The following is a 20084-nucleotide window of genomic DNA, read 5'->3' on the forward strand; positions in this document are numbered from 1 at the left end:
TTTTTCGGCTGAACATTGGTTCAACTGATAGGGTGGAAACGGTTTGGGAGGCCTCTAAGGCTTATATAAGTGGGAAAATTATAGCATATTCCAGTAGAAAAAAAAGAGGCCAAACACAAAGAATAAATAATCTTGAGTCTAGGCTCAAATTATTAGAGAAGGTAGTATCTGGAAAATATAATGATACAGTATTTTAAAAAATATGTGACCTGAAACTTCAAGTAAATGAAATATATAATAAAAAAGCTGAGTACGCCCTGTTTAGACTAAAAAGTCATTTTTATGAAAGTGGCGAAAAATCTGGGAAGTTACTAACTAGACAGCTGCATCTGAAGGAGGCAAGTCATGCTATAGCCATTGTTAAAAATTAGGGCTGGGACTTCAATGCGTTCATTTCAATTAATTAATTATGGCGAAAATAACGCATTAAAAATAATAACGCAATTAATTGCACCCTCCTCAGTTCCCTTATTTCTGGCACACCGGTAACACTGATGAACACTCCAGCCCAGTAGGTGGCGGGAATGAACCTGAAGTCTGTTTGTAGCCATGAAGAAGAAGCACGGAAGCACTGAGTGAAGTCAGGCACTGGTGAACAGTCAAGGAAGATGAGATTACATTGAGCTTGTTGGGCAGAAAATTTTCTTTTAAAAATCTTCCAGCCTGCAGATAAAAGCCTGGTTGTGTGCAAATTGTACAACAAAGATTTTTCTGATCACTGCGTCACTTCAAGCCGACGGTATCACCTCAGTGTAAAACATGTTGCTGTTAGCACCAGAGCTAACGTTAGCTACGAGTCACGTTAACGGCTAACGGTGTGGCCATCCCATAATAGACCACTTTTCTGGACAGTGCTTGAGTTTACAGAAAGTCTTAAAATGTTGAATAAAATCGCTATAATTGCACTTAGATTTGCAGTAGTCTGTGAATGTAGCAGACAGATGAAAAATGCAGATAAATAGAAATGAAACATTTTTGTGGTTTAAGTTTTTACTCCGTCAAGGCTCTGCCTCCTTGGAGGAGGAATAACCTAAACAACAAAAATATCTCTTTTAATAACTTAATTATAAACTTTTTGTTTATAAAAAAAAATTACATGAATAAAAATTGATATTCCTATAAAAGGAACCATCAAAATTACACCATTTATCCCAGAAAAGATGGAAGCAGAATGAATCTGTGGATTTATAACTTTCTGAAGCTCCTTGAACTACTTATGCTGATTTTATGTGCCATACAGTGGAAAAAACAACTAAATTCAGGCATACAGTGAAAAAAGTGATTTTGATGACTTAAAAGTCATCAAAATCACTTTTTTCTGTATGTCCCATTTTCCTTCTTTAAAATAAATTTTAAATTATAAACACGTATATGTCTATTCATTGATTCAACTGTCAACCACAATTTTATTTGAATTGAAAAACTTCACTTATTGTGTCAAATATTGCTATTTGACAAAACTACAATTAAATTGCGGTTAATTACAAAGCCTGTAATTAGTTAAAATTTTTTTAATCGTGTCCACCACTATTAAAAATACTAAAGGGGAATTGTTGACAAACATTAAGGAGATCAATAATACATTTGCAAATTTATATAACCAACTTTACAAATCAGAAATTAACTCAATGAGCACTCTCAGTGAGCATGGCCAAGGACACAAATTTTTGGGGCTTTCACAATATATTCAAAGCTATTCTTCTATATGGAATAATTCTTCTATCTGTACTGGAAAAACATTTTTTTGTTGGGATATATGGATGACAAAAGGGATACATGTTGTCAATGATCTTTATAAAGACTACATTTATGTAATTTGAGGATCTTAAACAGCAATTTAATTTAAATGATAAAGGGGATTTCTGGAAGTATTTGCAGCTCAGACGTAGTATGAAATCCATTTTTAAACTAGAAAGGGTAGTGGTAGAGGAGAATGAGGTCCAAAAATTTCTAAATTTACTTCGTATTTCATTTTGCATCAGGTTTTTATTTTAAAAAAAAAATCAAATTATACCAAAAAGATTATGTGAAAGTCTGAGATTGTTATGGCAAAAAGACCTTGGTAAAGAGATTAATGAGGAAACATGGCAAGATGTGATTTCAAATGTGGGGTGGGCTACGAGGGATGCAAGAAGTAAATTTATCCACTATAAAATTGTACATCAGTATTATTTTACATCCCTGAAATTGTTTAAAATGGGATTAATAAAGGGCAAAAAATGTTGGAAATGTAATAAAGAAGAGGGTACATTTTTTCATGCTATATGGGACTGTTCAAGGGTCACCACAGAATCACCACAGCTACATAGCTGTTAGCTGTTGTCTCCTATACCGTCAAGCCTGTGTAAGGCAGAGCTTAGATTGATTTTAACAGGCTGTATGGTAGGGCTGTATGGTATCATCTTACGGAATTGGAAGAGACCATGTAAGCCAGAATTTGCAGAATGGCTTAAGCTGATGACAGAGACAATTGCTTTTGAGAATATTGTCGCCAGGGTAAACAATGTCCCAAGTAAAATTAGCCAGATGTGGCAGGTTTTTCTGGCTCGCATTGGTGATGCATAACATCTATATAAAATCTATGATATTCATGAGATGTAAAACTGATATGTGATTGCTGCCCTTTTTGTGCGTGTGTGTTTTTTTTTTCTTTATTGACTCATGGTCACCATATCTTGTATGCGGACAAGAAAACTAGAACTAGAACTTTCTCCATTTTCAGATCCCTTCTGTCGGCGCCTCTTAGGAAGTTCCTCATATTCAGAGGCTTCACTCAAGGTTTCACTGACATTTCTCCTACGGGGCTTGCCCCTTTGGAACTCCTCAACTTTGATGAGGTCCCTGGGTGTTGCTCGACCTCTGCCCGCACGTTGAGCACCACTGCCGTTGTTATTGTTGTTATATGCCCCTCTGAGATTATCGCCACTTCGGCCACCACGGGTTCCACCTCTAGAGCTAGAGAGTTTTGTTGTTTATGTTTTTTGGGTTTTTTTTTTTTTTTTTTAAAGTTAAATTCTGTGTGTTTTTGTTTGCTTAAAATTAATAAAAACTCAAATGAGAAAAAAAAAACGTACATCTGGAAACGTCAGTCCACAAGTCCATTGTGTAGACATGTTCTGAAGGTTCCTGGACTCATAATTAAAAGAGACTTCTAATCATCAGAGTCATTCAGAGACTAATGGATTAGCCTCTGCTCAACAGCTTTACAAAAGAAATAGAATATCATTGAAAAAAGTAATACTTCTTTATTCTTTTATTTAAAAAAATGAAAGAAACCTGTTTGTTTCTGTAGTCATTGAATTAAATGAAAACCTAAGTTTTAGAAAGAATTTTTTGTCATGCATGCATTATTTCAGGTGCATATTCTTAGCTGGGCTTTTTTGAAGATTAAATCCAACATCAATTTGCTTTCTATTATGTCAAAAAATTGTCTTGCGTTCTCAAAATTAAAACTAACAAAATTTTTGTCTCTCTGTCACTTTAACATGATACACAACACCTTTAATACAAGTGGCTCTCAAATGAGAGGATTTGCTGCTCCTCTTGTCATGTCTCTTTATAAACTGCTTGAATTATAGGCTTTTGGTCAGAAAAAAGACAGAACATTTAAATATGACACCTTCTATAGTATCACCAGTTGCATTTGATATTTTTACACTTTTTTTTTTACATTTTACTCCAAATAAGTAAAAAAAAAACAAAAACAGGAAAAACTACAAATTAATCAGTAACAAACAAAAACACCTTTTAGTTACAGCACAAAATATATTTTTGTCATAAAGTTTTTTTGTGACCCCACTAAAATTTAAACTCTAAAGCTCTATTTTTAATTTTGTCTGACAGCAATGAAATTTAAGTGTTGCAACCTAGAAGTTATGACCAAGAAGTCACTCTGAATGTATATTACCATGTGCTGTACAGCTGTAAGCTGCAATTAAGTGTAAACACGAAACAGTATGATGTTCTGTCAGGCAGGTAGGATGAAGACCCAATTTTTCTTTGACTTATTTACCACAGCATCAAATTAGAGTAAAAACCAGTAAACTAAGATTTTGTTTCACCTAGTTAATAAAGTGTGTTAATTGACTTAATTTGACTGGTTTCAACTAGTTTGTTTGCTGGACCTGCTTAGCAAGCTAGCTACTATGCATAAAGACAGATCTGCTAGAAATTTAGTTTAGAAGTAGTTTGCTAGGTCAATAATTTGACCAGCAAGTGTTCAACTTTAAATGAAGTAAACTAAAATAACGCTTATCTCAAGGTGTTTTTTTTCAGTTTGAAGTAAATATTGTAACAGGCAATAGTAAGTGTGTAGCTATGTAATGGTTTTACAAGTGAACGATCTTCCTCGTTGGTCCTCCTACTTAATTCAGTGTCCTAGATAAATATATTTTTGTATGTCTGTTTAAGTAAACAATTATTTGGTTGAGGAATGTAATGTATGGATTTACAAAATTTCACGTTACTATGCTGTCTGTTTCCTCCCTGTGTTGTCTGACACATTAGGAAAAAAATGATGGCACTCCTGGCGATCTTTTGATCAAACAGACACGCAATGACCAAGCCACCATTCAGGCCACAGACGATTATGCCCAGCGGGTCAGCATTGATGACAAGTTCAGCCTGCTCATCAACCGGGCCTCACTTAAAGACCAGAAGACCTTCACCTGCATGGTGGTGTCAGACACTGATCTCTTGGAGTATCCCGTCTCTGTCGTTGTTTACAGTAAGCTCTAACATGAACAAGTCATAATATGAACTTGATTAGTGAGAACCTGCAACATTTCTGTTAAATTTCATCTCAGCTTCAATCTCAACTGAATGCTGTCACAATCATATTAAAACTGAAGTAGTACAAGGTTAACCTCAGAGATAGACTGAGCACTGTGAATGAGCTTATTTTACACAAAAAACTGTCAAAAATTAGTATTCAAAATAGGCAGAGCAGTAGTCCCTTTCATCGTAGCTAGGTAAATTCAATTACAGGTTTCTTGCTAAACACTGAATATACAGCAAGTAGCAATTAAATGAAAGTCCAATTTGAAATTTTGTCATTGCAAGATTTTTTTTTCAAAGAATCCTGGGAAACAAATGAAATACATAAATATTTAGTTTCTTCAAACAGATAAACTCATGCAAACCTATTCATTATACAGAATATTTTGTGATTATCAGTGTGTTACTAGCCACTTGGTGTCTTCTATTTACATTTAAAAAAAAAATCTAAACAGAAATCCCTAGCATTTACCAATCGACCTAAAACATTAGCATTTGCCTTGCTTACGCAAAGACACATGGGTGACATTTGGAGGCAGTTTTGCTTAGAACAGTTTTTGTTGTAGTTCAAAAACCAAGCTGTTTAAAAATTGTTACCTACTGTGGATTTATCTATTCTGTTTCTGTCTGTTTGATGGTTACTGATTGCTGTGGGTGAAACATTTTTGTGTTTCTTCATTGTGCCCCAGAAAAGAAAATGTAGGAATTATTGAAAGTATGGGGGAAAGAAAGTTTTTTTTTCTTTCCATTTTTTGTGTCTTTAAGCCAAACTCTGACACTGTCCTTTCACATTTGTAGAGAAACCATCATCATTTCAGATTATGGACAAATCTGAAGTATTGCAGAAGGACATATTAACAACGGTAAGACTTCCTACAATTTTAATACTTTAGTGTCTTTGTACAGTGGTGTGAAGTGTAAAGCTGTCTCACTGAGCCACATTAATTCTGCACACAGTAATGTGTTTATGGTCTGAAATGATGCGTACATGACCTGCAGCACAGTCAATGTTGTGCACTGAATGTAAACATTTATCGGTTCAGGGAATTGCTGTTTGTCTGTTTGACTGAGCTTGTGAGTTTCTGTGGGAAATGACTGTTGTGGATACGTTGTTTTAGTGAAAACCACTCCACACGATATTAAAAGCAAATGAGTGTTGGATGAGTTATCACTGGAGTCCAGTGATGGGTAAGCAGAAGGGTTAGGGTTAGCTGACATGTCGAATAATTTGCTTAGTCCAAGAAGCCTGAGGCATTAGACAAGGTCATATCAGAAGAACAAAGAAAAGAAAGATGAAAATAAGATCTTCTAGATGATACAGTTTTGTACTTGTCATCTTAACTACAGTTCATGTTTATAGGACAATATTGGAAGTTGTTTGCAAGGCATGTCAGTTGACTAATTTCTTGCTTCCAAGTAGATAATTCTTTTATTCTACCAGGGTTCTCCATAAATATCAACACTGAGCTTTAAACTCCATTTAGAGAGAGAATTGGAGATAATTTGAAAATGTGTTAGTGCAGCTATCTTGTGTGAGGTTAACATTTTTTTCAATTCAGTTCAATTCTATTTATATAGCACCAATTCACAACATATATCATTTCATAGCACTTACCGTAGTTAAGGTGAAGACCTTACAAATTTAGAACTCCCGTCCTAATTCTGGAAACTCTGGAAACCACAATTAAACCAGCAGTCTTGTTCTGTTAGGATGATATGGTACAATAACACCTTTGCGATATGATGGAGCTGGCCATTAAGAATTTTATATGTGAGAAGCAGGATTTTAAATTCTATCCTGGATTTTACAGGGAGCTGATGAAGAGGAGCTAATATGGGAGAAATATGATCTCTGTTGCTGGTTTCTGTCAGAACCCTGGCTGCATCATTTTGTATCAGCGAGAGGTTTTTAAGAGAATTATTGGTACATCATAATACATAATTAGGAATTATAATAGTCTGGCCTAGAAGTTTTAAATGCATGGGCTAGTTTTTCAGCTATAAATGAGAGATTTTGACGATATTTATAGATAAATATAACTGGGTGTCATCTGCATAGCAATTGTAATTTGTACAGTGTTTCCTAATAATATACTGCCTAGGGGGGTATGTACAAAGTAAATAGCAAAGTCACTCTGGTAAATGGTACACAATTTGGATATAACGTGTACAGCCTCCAGTTTGATCTTAAATTATATGCTGTTTGATGAGAAAATACTTTACACAGAATTAATTACACATTCCTCGAAACTATTACGGAATAATAACAGGAATGGAGGTCCTCTTGCACTATGTGGAAGCCAAGTTGAAAGTCATCACTTCTATATGGCTGTTTATCGTAAATTTCAAATATATCTCATTTAGCAGCAGTAAACTAACATTGAGAATTTATGCAGTGTGTGAATGTCAGTATTGGCATTATTTGCTGATCTTAATTATTCTACAGGCCATTTAGGTGTTAAGGAAGCTGAAAGCAAAGGCAGTTAATGTGGCTCCAGCTAAAAGTGCTAGACTAAACACAACAGAGTTTACTGTCACAGTAGCTTAAATTTGTAAACAGATCTGTCTTATCAGACCTGCTTTATCATTTTCACTTATGTTTCTAAACAGACAATCACACCCTGCATTATGTATTTGAGGCACCTCTTGATCCATAGTAGAATATCCATTCCTGAAAGAATTTCTTTCCTTACTAATCTGTTTGTATTCATTTTCTGAACACTAGTATGATAATCTGTTTGAAAAAAAAGAAAAGCTGGACAGCATATTCACAGTGGTCATCTGTCTTATCTCCCTAACAAGCAATTCACATTTCTTTCACCCTGTGCAGCAAACTCGTTCATTAAGGAATCAAGAGAGTTCCGCCACCTCTATAGGCTTTCTCACCTAAACATGTGAGGGTAGTAGTGAGGGGGGAGAGAGAGAGGGAAAAAGTGAAGTAATAGTGAGTAGGAGAGAAATATAACTGGGAGTGGAATGGATGGATTGAGTTTTGATGAATTGTAAAAAATAAAAGAGGAGGACACAGATGCTTCATACTAAATTGGAATTTCTAATTAGAGGTGAATGTCATGTTAAATGGTGAAGAATGCAGCAGGCCAGATCTACCTCTGTGGAATTAGTATTTTCATTTTCGCTACACTCAGCCCCTGTGTAGTTTATAATGAAATGATGTGAGTCATGCAGCTGAAAGGAACTGCCAGATCCTTAATAGATGAGATTCACACAATGCACAAAGTTTTGTTATTGAAAATCATGATCAGACGGGTAGTATCTGATCTTTCTCGGTCACAGCGTTCTCATCTTGTGATAGTGTGTTGCTTGTGAAAGTGAAAGCATAAAAACCTCGTTTCAGGTTAATGCAGAACAAGATATCAGCTTGGGGTAATTTTCAGGTGAAAACACCAAAACTGACCTGCTTCTTAAATGCACAGGTCTGCATGTTATGTACATATATGTGTGTGTCCTCAGTGAGCAAATACTATTGACTGAAAATGACAACACTCCAAGCATACATCTGTGAATGATATTGTATAAAGAGTAAGATGCAACATCCTGCTCTGCTGGAGTAAATTAGGCACTCCTAAACAACATACATTTCATGTAATGACAGATATGTCTTAATTTCTTGCCTTTTTTCTTTGCTGTCACCATAGCTTGACAAATCTACTGTGCTCAATGACAACAGCAGAAGATTGGCTGTACTGTGCTGCCCCTGATACTGTGTGAATGCCTATAGCTTTGGTGTGAATGTAAACCAGGGAGTCTCTACAAAAAAACTTCTGGGGACAAATTAATTCAATGCTACAATATACCTAGAATCTCATAATAGTATTAGATGGGTTTGTCAAATAATAATCAAGACAGCAGAATAATCCTTCACATAGATGTTTAAGCTTCACTGTGTAATTAGACAATTGGAAGTCTGCAGAAGAATGCAGGTTTCTCTATTTCTCCAAAATCTCAGTTTAACCACAGGATTTATGACATCGCAGCTAACTTGTAAGCCAGTCAAACACCATGATGTACCTTACACAAGTGTGACACAGAAACATGAAACTGTCCCGAGAAAATACACTGAGAAGTGAAGTCTAACTTTTCTTGTGTAACGCAGTTATGCTTTAAAGTTTAACAGTGTTGACATATTCAGAGATCCTGGATTTTTCAATGGGGAAGAAGAAGTCTTTAAATTTTAAGGCCACAGAGCCTTTTATGGTGGGTTCCCTCAGCACAGTCACATGGTCAGACAGAATTGGTGCAGTAGCTGTCTTTATTGGGGTCAACCACATATTTTCTGTTTTCTTCTGCTTCATTCTGTCCATCTCTGCTGAAGTGCACACGTCTAACAAAAACAAAGGACTTTTTTTTAAGCAAAATTAGTCTGTGTGACTGCTCTGAGATCCAGCATCCTGCTGCATAAGAAGAGACTGATGAAACAATGTGGAACAGCTGTGCCAATCAATTTACCCTGGCACTGCCCCCCTGAAGGTGCCCCCCCCCCAGCCCCCACCCCCCACACCCCCCCCCCCCAGCAGCTGCACTAAAACTACACCCCACTAGCAGTGGGTTGTGTTTCAATACGTTACTCCTTTAAGATTCATGGAACGATAAAAGTGTGTATGAAGGGAAACTTTAAATAAAAACATATATGCATACATCAGTAAATTGATAAACATTCTAATAAGGGCTTCTGTGACTTGTATTTACTGTCAGAATACTTTTTTGTGGTAAGTCAGAGGTGCAGGCTGTACAGGATATGAAACCATGGGAAAAGGAATGTAGTTATGACTCACACCTTATCTGGTTCACACGCAGCATATCTCTGCTACCGTTGGCGACCTTAAGTCCTGAAGCTGTAACAGACAGGAAAACAATGTGCTTTTGAAACAAAATCTAATTCATCTCTGAATAAGGGAATTGTTTGTCTGCTCTGGGAACCATCCACCATTCTTCTGTTACTGTTATATTGTATTATACAACTCTAGGGCAGGGAAAGTAAGGCTTCACTGGAATGGGTGTTATAATGAAGGTGCTAACAACAGCTATTTGGTCAGATTTTTGTCCAGGGCTTTCTCCTCAGTTATTCTTTTTAGAGAGAATAGCCCATGACATTTGTTTGACCTTACCATTTACATTTAACACCCAATAAAATGTTGAACTGACGTATTATCAAGGCCATAAACAAAAACTTTGTGGACAGTTTTTGTACAGATAAAACATATCCAGTTTCCTCATATACTGTCACACATTGGATATTAATGAAATCTTCTGCCTTTGCTTCTTTGCAATCTTACTGATGGAATAATCACTGGATGTGTTCCAAATTCTGTCTGTGTTGCCCTCTAAGGAATTTTGTGATGAGCACTCTGCTTATTGGATCTGACATAAAACTGAACCTTCTCAATTCCCCTGTGCAGTCCTTGTAGCAGGTCAGAGCCCACACAGGGCTCAGTGTGTGAAGGTGCCTCTCCTAGCTGCTAATATGAGGAAGAGGAAAAAATGCTCAGCCGAATCACCATAAGTCTCATAATAAGTCTCACTATAAGAATCACTATAAGTCTGAAAGAGGATGCCATGACCTTATGTTTGTCATGTGGGATGGGTGCACTGTCAGTGCACAGATGTTCCTACCCCTCTTAGCAGTGGTGAGCACCAGCAAGAGCATCATCTCAACAAACACCAGATCCAGGCTTGACTGCTTCTGTGGCTCAAACTGTGAGCGTGAGATCATCGAACACTGTCTGCAGGTCCTTGTGGGGAACAAGCCAAATTCGTCTGCCAACTCCTGCACAAACCAAAAAAACAGGACAGCAGGTTCTGCTCTGACACCAGTCAGTGAAAAAACATTATAGCCTTGCAGTAGAAGGGCCTAATCATACGAAGTTAAAATACTGATTCTCTAGTTCAGGAAAAGGGTTTCTATGACAGATAATAAATTATTGTATGTGTTGCAGCAGTAAAAGAAACAGCTCTGTGACTGTGCAGGCTTTGTTTTAACAGTCTGATTGTTTTTCTGTTTTGTTCAGGTAGGAACATGTGTTGTTGCAGATGCAAACCCTGCAGCTACTATCACATGGAAAAAGAATGGGCAACCTTTGTTAGCCAGTGGGAAAGGTAATGTGCTATACACTGTTTGGCGACTTACCCAGAAACTATCTAGTCCACACACAGTGCTGTTAATCAAAGATTCGCTCAGGGGGCAACCAGTGATTTATACATTGACAGGAGAGTAGAAATAAAATCTGTCATAGAAATACATCATTGACTCCTGTTTATCTGTCACCAGGGATGCAGTAAAATGGAACTACAAACTGTTGGATCAGACAGTAATTATTGGAGTAATCAGTGTGCAAAACTGTTAGACCTTTGCAGTAACCTCAGTATATATGAGTAGATGTGAGTGATGAGCGTATGAATAAGTGCATTCAGGAAACAGGTTAAGCACAGCACTACAAAAGTTTACATGTACTTTGTAAACACTTTCTTGGCAGTCTTGAATTTCCAGTGACTCCTACAAACCTTTATTTTCTTATTATGGAATGACTGAAACACATGCATCTTTGTCTCAGAAAACCAATCATGCATACTGTTCTTTCCTGGAGTTATTACAGATTCTCTTTAAATATCATCATTCCATGGTAGAAAATTAAGAGTTGTATGAGTCATTAGAAACCCAATACTGCCACGATAAACATTGTCTCTGTGTATGTAAAAACCTAACTAATAATTGATTAACTTCCAAGATACTTTACCTTCACTTTGTGGAAAAAGAGGAGGGGACAACATGTTCTCTATGTTTATATACTGCAGATGCTGATTGGCTGATAGAGCTCTGGTCACGAGTACTCTTCCTCAGTGACGTGGATGTGTGGCACAGTATGACAGAACCTGAATCTGAGTTTCAGTAACCGAATTTGAATTGTAAAAACCAAATGTAGATAGTTGACTTTTTCGGTGAGCAGTAAATATAACAACAAAATTCAATTTTAAATTTTTACATTGGATTTAAAGTGTATTGGAATGCAGTTTCAATTTAATGACTTCAAATTCAAATTATATGATTCTAATTCAGTTGTTTTTTTTTTTTAATTATTCAAGTTGGACCATACAAATTTAAATATAAATCATTCAGATTCTGTTTTGGTGGCACAAATTCCTGCCTATGCATATGACAACAAACCCCTTGAATCTTTGGAGTTTGTTTGATTCTATTTAGAACAATGGATGGGTGACTGATGGTAAGCATAATCAATGCAATGTGCCTGTCAATCCAGCTGTGATAACACCCAGCTTGAGGCTGGACCCAGCCACGGGCCTGTCCACTACCTCCTCCACCCTCCAGTATGTAGCCACCAAGCAGGACATTGGTGCAGTCTTTGCTTGCATTGCTACACACAAGCTGACCAATCAGGAAATGGAGATGGAACCATTTCCTATTCACTGTAAGTGAAATGCAGTTTAATTTTTCCAGTGACAGATAACCAAAAAGATGATAATTCTACTTTCTGTTTATGAACCTTTCAGATCCCTCAGAGAAGGTTAGTCTCCAAATTATATCCAAGGGGCCCATCATAGAAGGTGATAATGTGACATTGAAGTGTCACGCTGATGGCAACCCTCCACCCAGCTCCTTTTTCTTCTACATCAAGGTGAGTCGGCGCCTAGTGTTTAACCTGAAGTCAGGTACTGTTATCTACTCTGCAATGATAGCAGTGCTATTATGTAGCGCTAAGCGTAGGGTGCAGTGTTAGTGTCCTTGCCCCTGCTTTTTAGATATTGGAATGGGTTTTAAAAAGACTTAATCTTCATCTGTACTAATTTTAAAAAAAAAAATCAGTGTTAGTCTACTCAACTTCCCGTCTTCACCCTTCCTTTTTCTCTCACTTCCTGATATTATAACAGTGAGATGAACTAATGGTATCTCTGTCTACTCCTTCCTCCTCTGACCAGGGCCAGAAAGTGCTGGTGGAAAATTCAGACACCTACACTTTGAATGCCATCAACAGAGTGGCTGCAGGTGAATACAAATGCTCCATGGCAGATAATGAAGAAATGGAGGCCTCCCAAAGCATCGTTGTTAGCTGTGAGTGCTGGTAGAACGTAACCATACCGTACCACAAGGAGCGAAATCGTTGCTGCTGCACAGACAGAAACATCCAACTGTTGTCTTCACATTGCCTTTGCTAAGAAATGACAGCTCCCCCAAAACTCCAGCATAGTTTTGCAATGTTTACTTACATTATTTTGTAAAGATTAAGGCACCTTTATTAACTATAAACCAAGTCATAGGAACAGAGCTATTATAATGAAATTTTTTCTTTAAGTTATTTTTTTGGACATTTTTTGCTTTATTTGACAGGTTAGTGAAGAGGCAGACAGGAAAGAACGGAGAAGAATGAGGGGGTAGATTTGCAGCAAAGGGCCATGAGCAGGTATCAAACCCAGGCCGCTGCGTCGGGCACTGTTTATGGGTCTCAAGCTCAACCTGTTGAGCTATCTGGGTGCTCGTCATAATCAAATTTTAACTACGAAAACCCAGCCTGGCAGTGTCGCCTGTCACGCAAGAGACGGAAAACTAATTTAATTTTTTTTAAACTGAGTGAGCAACAGTGAGAAAGTGAAGTGATAACTGTTTTTTCCTCCTACCATTCTTCTTCAGCACTGCTTCAAGTAATTACTCCCTTCTTGTGTATGTTTCTAAGTCTTCAGTTCAACCGGGAACAATGATTGAAAACATTTTTTTAAAAGGCTGACACAACTTACAAATTGAGTTTGAGTGTATCTAAAGGGATCATGCCCTCCTTGTAACAGAAAATTGGTGTTGCTCTGGTTGACTTGCAAGCTGTGATGTAACTGTCCTAAATACGCAGTATATTTTGCAGTACCAAATTTCCTTCACTTACAGTCATGAACAAAAGCTTACATACACTTGTAGATACCATGTATATCATGACAGTCTTGATTTTCCAATGAATCTTATAACTCTTAATTTTCTATGATGGAATCATTAAAACATTGCATCCTTGTCACAACTTACAAACATGCATTTTGGTTCGATCGCAGATTTAATATGAATCTTCTGGAAATATGACAAAATCTGCTGGGTCAAAAATATACATATAGCAACTTAAATTATAAGTTTTGGTGATGTATAAAGCTGTGTTCAAATCAAATTTTTTGACATGACATCCTCGCAACTTGTGAGTGATTATAATTGACTACAGCTACTGACTTCTCTGTGTCTATTTAAGTAGGCCCATTTGATACATTCATAAGACTCAGCCACAAACACCACAGTGGCAAAGTCTGAAGAGCTCAGCAAAGATCTGAAGAAGGAAATCATTACATTTTTGTTTTATTTATGTTTTATTTATTTTTAAAATGGGACAGTTCGTATTCATTATTATTACTATTATAGCCATACGGCTAATTTCCATCCCGAGCCCCATTAGCAGGTTAAAAATAAAAAAAAACCTTACATATACAATATACATATACCTACATATAGCATATTACCATAACTGAACAAATATATACAAAAAAGAAAGACAAGCGACAAGCAATAACACATTGTGCACACAAACCAACAAAAGCTGGAGGGCTAAGGCAAGCTACCAAGCAATAATTAATTAACATTTACACAGGATTATATTGTAAATATCCCTTTGTTGTTATTGCAAATATCCCTCTATCAATATTGCACATTGTTATACTACAGTTGCCCCTCTGTCACTAGAACACAACATTCCACTACATATATCCCTCTAACACATTATGGTGTACATAATTGTATTGCACATTTCCATTGACTTGAACAAGTCAGCAAAGTCACTTCAAACCATTTTAAAGATGCTTCAGATCTCAGAATCAACTGTGCAAAAAAATTCTTAGAAGAAAATGCATGGGACAACTGTGTCACTGCCGCAATCGGGGAGAAAATTCAAGTTAACACCTCCTGCTGAGAGACCAAGAGACCAAGAATCACCAAAAAGCAGGTCTGCAATTAATTAGAAGCATGCTGAACACAGCTGTCAGTATCCACAGTAAAGCGTGTTTTCCATCACCATGGGCTGAGAGGCTGCCATGAATGAAGGAAGCTGTTCCTCCAAAAGTAGCTCCTTAAAGGCTGACTGAGGTTTGAAATTTGCTGCTGATCACATGAACAAAGAAGAAGGCTATCTCGAGGTGGTGGTCGTAGTATTTTGCTCTGGGGCTATTTTGTTGCCAGTGAGCTGGTACATTACGTACAGTGAATGGGATAATGAAAAAGGAGGAGGACTGACTGCATTCTTTAGGGAAAACTAAAACCATGAGATTGGGTCTTGGATATCGTCGGGTCTTCCAACAAGACAGTGACCCCAAACATACATCAAAAATGGTAAAAAAAAAAAAAAAAGCTACATCAGGCTAGAATTAAGGTTTTACAGTGGCCTTCTCAAAGTAAGAAAGACACCAAATTTATTTCAACTACACCAATTATCTTAAGAGGAGTGGTCAAAGACACCACCAGAAGTTTGTGGATAGCTACCAAAACTGCCTAATTGAGGTGAAAATGGCCAAAGGACATTAAACCAACTATTAACATTGCTGTTCAATTCAATTTCAATTCAATTTTATTTATATAGCGCCAATTACAGTCAGATTGTCTCGAGACGCTTTACAGAACCCATATGTCTGACCCCCAGAGCAAGCCAAAAGGCGACAGTGGCAAGGAAAACACCCTTTTAACAGGGAAAAAAACCTCGAGCAGAACCCGGCTCTAATGTGGGGGGACCCATCTGCCTGCTGGCCGGGCGGGTTGAGAGGGACAGAAGAGGTAGAGAGGTAGAGATAGAGGGATGGAGGTAGAGGGGAAGAGGTAGAGGGATAGAGATGGAGGGGTACAGGTAGAGATAGAGGGATAGAGGTAGAGGGGAAGAGGTAGAGGGGTAGAGGAAGAGGTAGAGGGGTAGAGATAGAGGTGTAGAGGTAGAGATAGAGAGGTGGGGGGTGGGACACAAGGACCATAAAACACAGCCACACATCTGAAGCATCCAGCTCTGGGACCAGGGACACTCGGAGAAAGGACACAGAAAGAAACAGAGTGAGTGTAATGCAATAATGGTATATATAGTAAATACATAGGTAGTTAGAGAAGGGCTCAGTACATCAAGAGAGTTCCCCCAGCAGCCTAGGCCTATAGCAGCATAACTAGGGGCAAACTAAAGGGACGTCAAGAGGGGAAGTCAGTTTTGCAAATGAAAACACCAGCTCACCCCGTCAGGGTCCCCCAGTCAGCCCTAACTATAAGCTTTGTCAAAAAGGAAGGTTTTAAGCCTGGTCTTAAAAATAGAGAGGGTGTCCGCCTCCCGAACCCAAACTGGGAGCTGGTTCCACAGGAGAAGCGCCTGATAACTGAAGGCTCTGCCTCCCATTCTAATTTTAGAGATTCTAGGAACAACAAGTAAGCTGTATGTGTAATAAATCTATGAGAGAACAAAAATGCATAATTTTTTTTTGTGACAAAGACATATGGGTTTCAATCATTAAATATAAAACATAAGTAGTAGGAGTCACTGGAAGCTCAAGACTGCCATGATATACAGTCAGATCCATAAATATTTGAACATTGACACAATTTTCACCATTTTGGTTCTGTATACCACCACAATAGATGTGAAATGAAACAATCAAGATGTGCTTTAGAGGCAGACTTTGAGCTTTAATTTGAGGGTATTCACATCCAAATCAGGTCCACCACTGAATGGTGGAGGACTTACAACACATTTTATATGTGCCCTCCAACTTTTTAAGGGACCAAAAGTAATTGGACAAACTAACGTAATCATACATCACATTGTCACTTTTACTATTTGGTTGCAAATCCTTTGCAGTCAATGACAGCCTGAAGTCTGGAACCATAGACATCACCAGATGCAGGGTTTGGTCCCTGCTGATACTCTGCCAGGCCTCTACTGCTGCTGTTTTCAGGTCCTGCTTGTTCCTGGGGCATTTCCCTTCAATTTTGTCTTCAGCAAGTGAAATAGATGCTCAGTTGGATTCGGGTCAGGTGATTGACTTGGCAATGACAGAACATTCCACTACTCTGCCTTAAAAAAAGTCTTTGGTTGCTTTCGCAGTACGCAAAAGCATACTGTCCGTCTGCACCGTGAAGCCCCATCCAATGAGTTCTGAAGCATTTGGCTGAATATGAGCAGATAATATTGCATGAAACACTTCAAAATCCATCCTGCTGCTTTTGTCAGCAGTCACATCATCAATAGATAAGATAAGATAAGATAAAGATAAAGTTCTTTATTTCTCCCCACTCCAGGGGAAATTTACATTGTTACAGCAGCTTATGTAACAGTGGACGTAGTGATAAGAATAAAATAATAATAGAACAATAGTAATAATATTTACAGTATATACAAGGGTGAGAGATGAGGATAAAGTGGCTTAACAGAAAAAATAAAAATAAAAAATAAAAATAAAGTTTAAAAGTGCAAAGATGTGCAGTGCAAGAATGTCAGTGCAAATTTTATGGTTTGGGGTGGTAATGATATAGTCCAGTTTATGTTAACATCAGCCAGTGATGCTGATGTTGTAAAGTCTTATAGCAGATATAAGAGAACCAGTTACTTTTGCAGGCATACATGCCCACGCCATCAAACTACCATCACCATGCTTCACTGATGAGGTGGTAATGCCTTGGATGTTGAGCAATTCCTTCCCTTCTCCATACTCTTCTCTTCCCATCATTCTGGTACAAGTTGATCTTTGTCTCATCTGTCCATTGATCCACAACTGCACAGGCTCTTTTAGATGTTTTTTTTCCAAATTCTAACATAGCCTTCCTGTTTTTGAGGCTCACCAATGGTTTACATCTTGTGGTGAACCCTCTGTATCCACTCTGGTGAAGTCTTCTCTGAATTGTTGACTTTTACCTCCTGGAGAATGTTCTTGATCCGGCCAACTGTTGTGAAGGGGTCATTCTTGACCAGGGAAAGGATTCTTCTGTCATCCAGCACACTTGTTTTTCGTGGTCTTCTGAGTCTTTTGGCATTGCTGAGCTCACCAGTGCATTCTTTCTTCTTAAGAATGTACTAAACACTTGCTTTGGCCACACCTGATATTTTTGCTATCTCTCTGATGGGTTTGTTTTGGTTTTTCAGCCTAATGTCGGCTTACTTCACTGATCGTGAGAGCTCTTTAGACTTCATATTGAGAATTGACCTCACCATATTCCAAACACAAATATCACAGTTGAAATGAACACCTGACCATGGAACAGCTGAGCAGCCAATTGTCCAATTACTTTTATTCCCTTAAAAAGGTGGATCACACATATACAATTTGTTGTCAAATTAAAGCTGAAAGTCTGCACCCAAAGCACATCTTCATTGTTTCGCTTCACATCCATTGTGGTGGTGTACAGAGATGAAATGTTGAAAACTGTGCCAATGTTCAAATATTTATGGACCTTACCATACATGGTCTTTACGAGTGTACGTAAACATTTGTTCATGACTGTATTTGTCACCTGGATGTGCCATAACAGCATGTTTGTGTTTTATTAAATTTAAAGATGTTCCAAAAGAAACGTGTCAACCTGTTAAACGATGGTTTGTTTGCAGATGTGTAGAAAAAAACACTCTTCAGAAAGTAGACGTAAAAACTGGACCTTTTGCTATTAGTGTAGAATGAGTCCCCTTCAAGGTTATCGCATTATGGCAGTTGTTTTGCCATGTTTGCAATAAGAAGCAGCAAAAATGAATAGACGTGTCAGCTGATAGGACTCAACAGATCCGTCCTTTTTCTGTTGTGTTTTCTCAGACCTGGACCTGAGTCTGAGTCTGACTGGAAGAGTTGTTAAGACAGTAGGGGATGCCTTGTCTGTGAAAATGGAGAAGAACGCCTCGGGTGATGCTAAAGTGTCATGGACAAAGGTAATGATGCTGGGATTAGATGGCTGATAATAGAGATTTGGCATTAAAAAATAAGAGTACAGTTGACAAAATTATTATCCCCGATATGAAATTTTAGTGGTTTTTTTTCAAAAGAATTCCCAAGTGCTGTTAAACTGATTAAGGAATTTTTAGCACAGCTTTTCCAAACATCCTAGTTTTATTTTGGATGCTTACATTATTTTACTTTGCACACAGAAACAAAATAATTTAACAAAAAACAAAAACTACCAGGGTCAAAATTATTAGCCGCTTTGATGCTAATAGTCAATTGTGTATCCTTTTTGCTGGAAAGCAGCTAGCAGTTGGTTTTTGTAGTTTTTAACAAGTCTCTGACACATTTCCTGAGGAATCCCAGCACATTCTTCTTTGGCAAATCTCTCAAGCACCTCCAGATTTGATGGTCTTCTGGAATGGACCCTGATCTTTAGTTGACCTCACATACAGACCTGATCAAAATCTTAAGACCAGTTGAAAAATAGCTAGAATTTACCTTTTGCACATTTGGATCTTAATGAGGTTTTAAGTAGAGCTACAATATGCAAAAGCAAGAAGGGGGAGTGAGACAAAAAGCACTTTGAAAAAGTCATTTATTGAAAACAACAAGTAAACTGAAATAGGCTGTTTATCAGCTGATCAAAAGTTTAAGACCACAGGCTATAACAGCCCAAATCTGCTCAAAATTCTCATTTTCTGTCAGGCATTCACACGGTCATGCCCTCCTGATGGCTAAAGCTAAGAAGCTTTCTCTTCTTGAACGTGGTCGGATCGTCGAGCTGCATAAGCAAGGCCTCTCGCAGCGTGCCGTTGCTGCTGAGGTTGGACGCAGTAAGACAGTCATTCTAAATTTTTTGTAAGATCCTGAGCATTATGGAACAAAAAAGTCAAGTGGTAGACCCCAAAAAAATTACACCTGCTCTGAGCCGGAGGATCCGATTGGCTGTCCGTCAAGACACAGGGCGGTCCTCGACTCAAATTAAGGCCCTTACTGGTGCCGACTGCAGCGCAATAACCATCAGACGGCATCTGCGGGAAAAGGGTTTCAAAAACAAAAAACAAGTTCAAAGACCTCGTCTCCTACAATGCCACAAAACTGCCCGTTTAGACTTTGCCAGGGAGCATCAAACATGGGACATTGAAAGGTGGAAAAAAGTCATATTCTCTGATGAGAAAAAATTTAACCTTGACGGTCCAGATGGCTTCCAGCGTTACTGGCATGACAAGGAGATCCCACCTGAGATGTTTTCTACCCATCATGATCTGGGTGCTTTTTCATTCAGTGGAACACTGGAGCTTCAGGTGGTGCAGGGTCGTCAAACGGCGGCAGATGTTGCAGCGGGCATCCCTCATGACTGAGGGCCC

General features: G+C 38.0%; 1 protein-coding gene across 2 annotated transcripts in view; it reads left to right on the forward strand.

Annotated features, from left to right (window-relative positions):
- Positions 1–20084, forward strand: part of alcama (activated leukocyte cell adhesion molecule a) — a 64676-nt gene that overhangs the window by 24863 nt on the left and 19729 nt on the right. Inside the window, exons 3-9 of one of the 2 annotated variants that reach the window (XM_023269345.3) lie at positions 4507–4726; positions 5575–5639; positions 10803–10890; positions 12051–12218; positions 12301–12425; positions 12727–12859; positions 18592–18704. In XM_023269345.3, coding sequence (XP_023125113.1) covers positions 4507–4726; positions 5575–5639; positions 10803–10890; positions 12051–12218; positions 12301–12425; positions 12727–12859; positions 18592–18704 — 912 coding nt within the window. The remainder of the gene's footprint in view (positions 1–4506; positions 4727–5574; positions 5640–10802; positions 10891–12050; positions 12219–12300; positions 12426–12726; positions 12860–18591; positions 18705–20084) is intronic. The other variant, XM_023269346.3, reaches the window with a different exon arrangement.

Source organism: Amphiprion ocellaris, chromosome 14 (genome assembly GCF_022539595.1).
Source record: "Amphiprion ocellaris isolate individual 3 ecotype Okinawa chromosome 14, ASM2253959v1, whole genome shotgun sequence".
NCBI classification, from domain to species: domain Eukaryota; kingdom Metazoa; phylum Chordata; class Actinopteri; family Pomacentridae; genus Amphiprion; species Amphiprion ocellaris.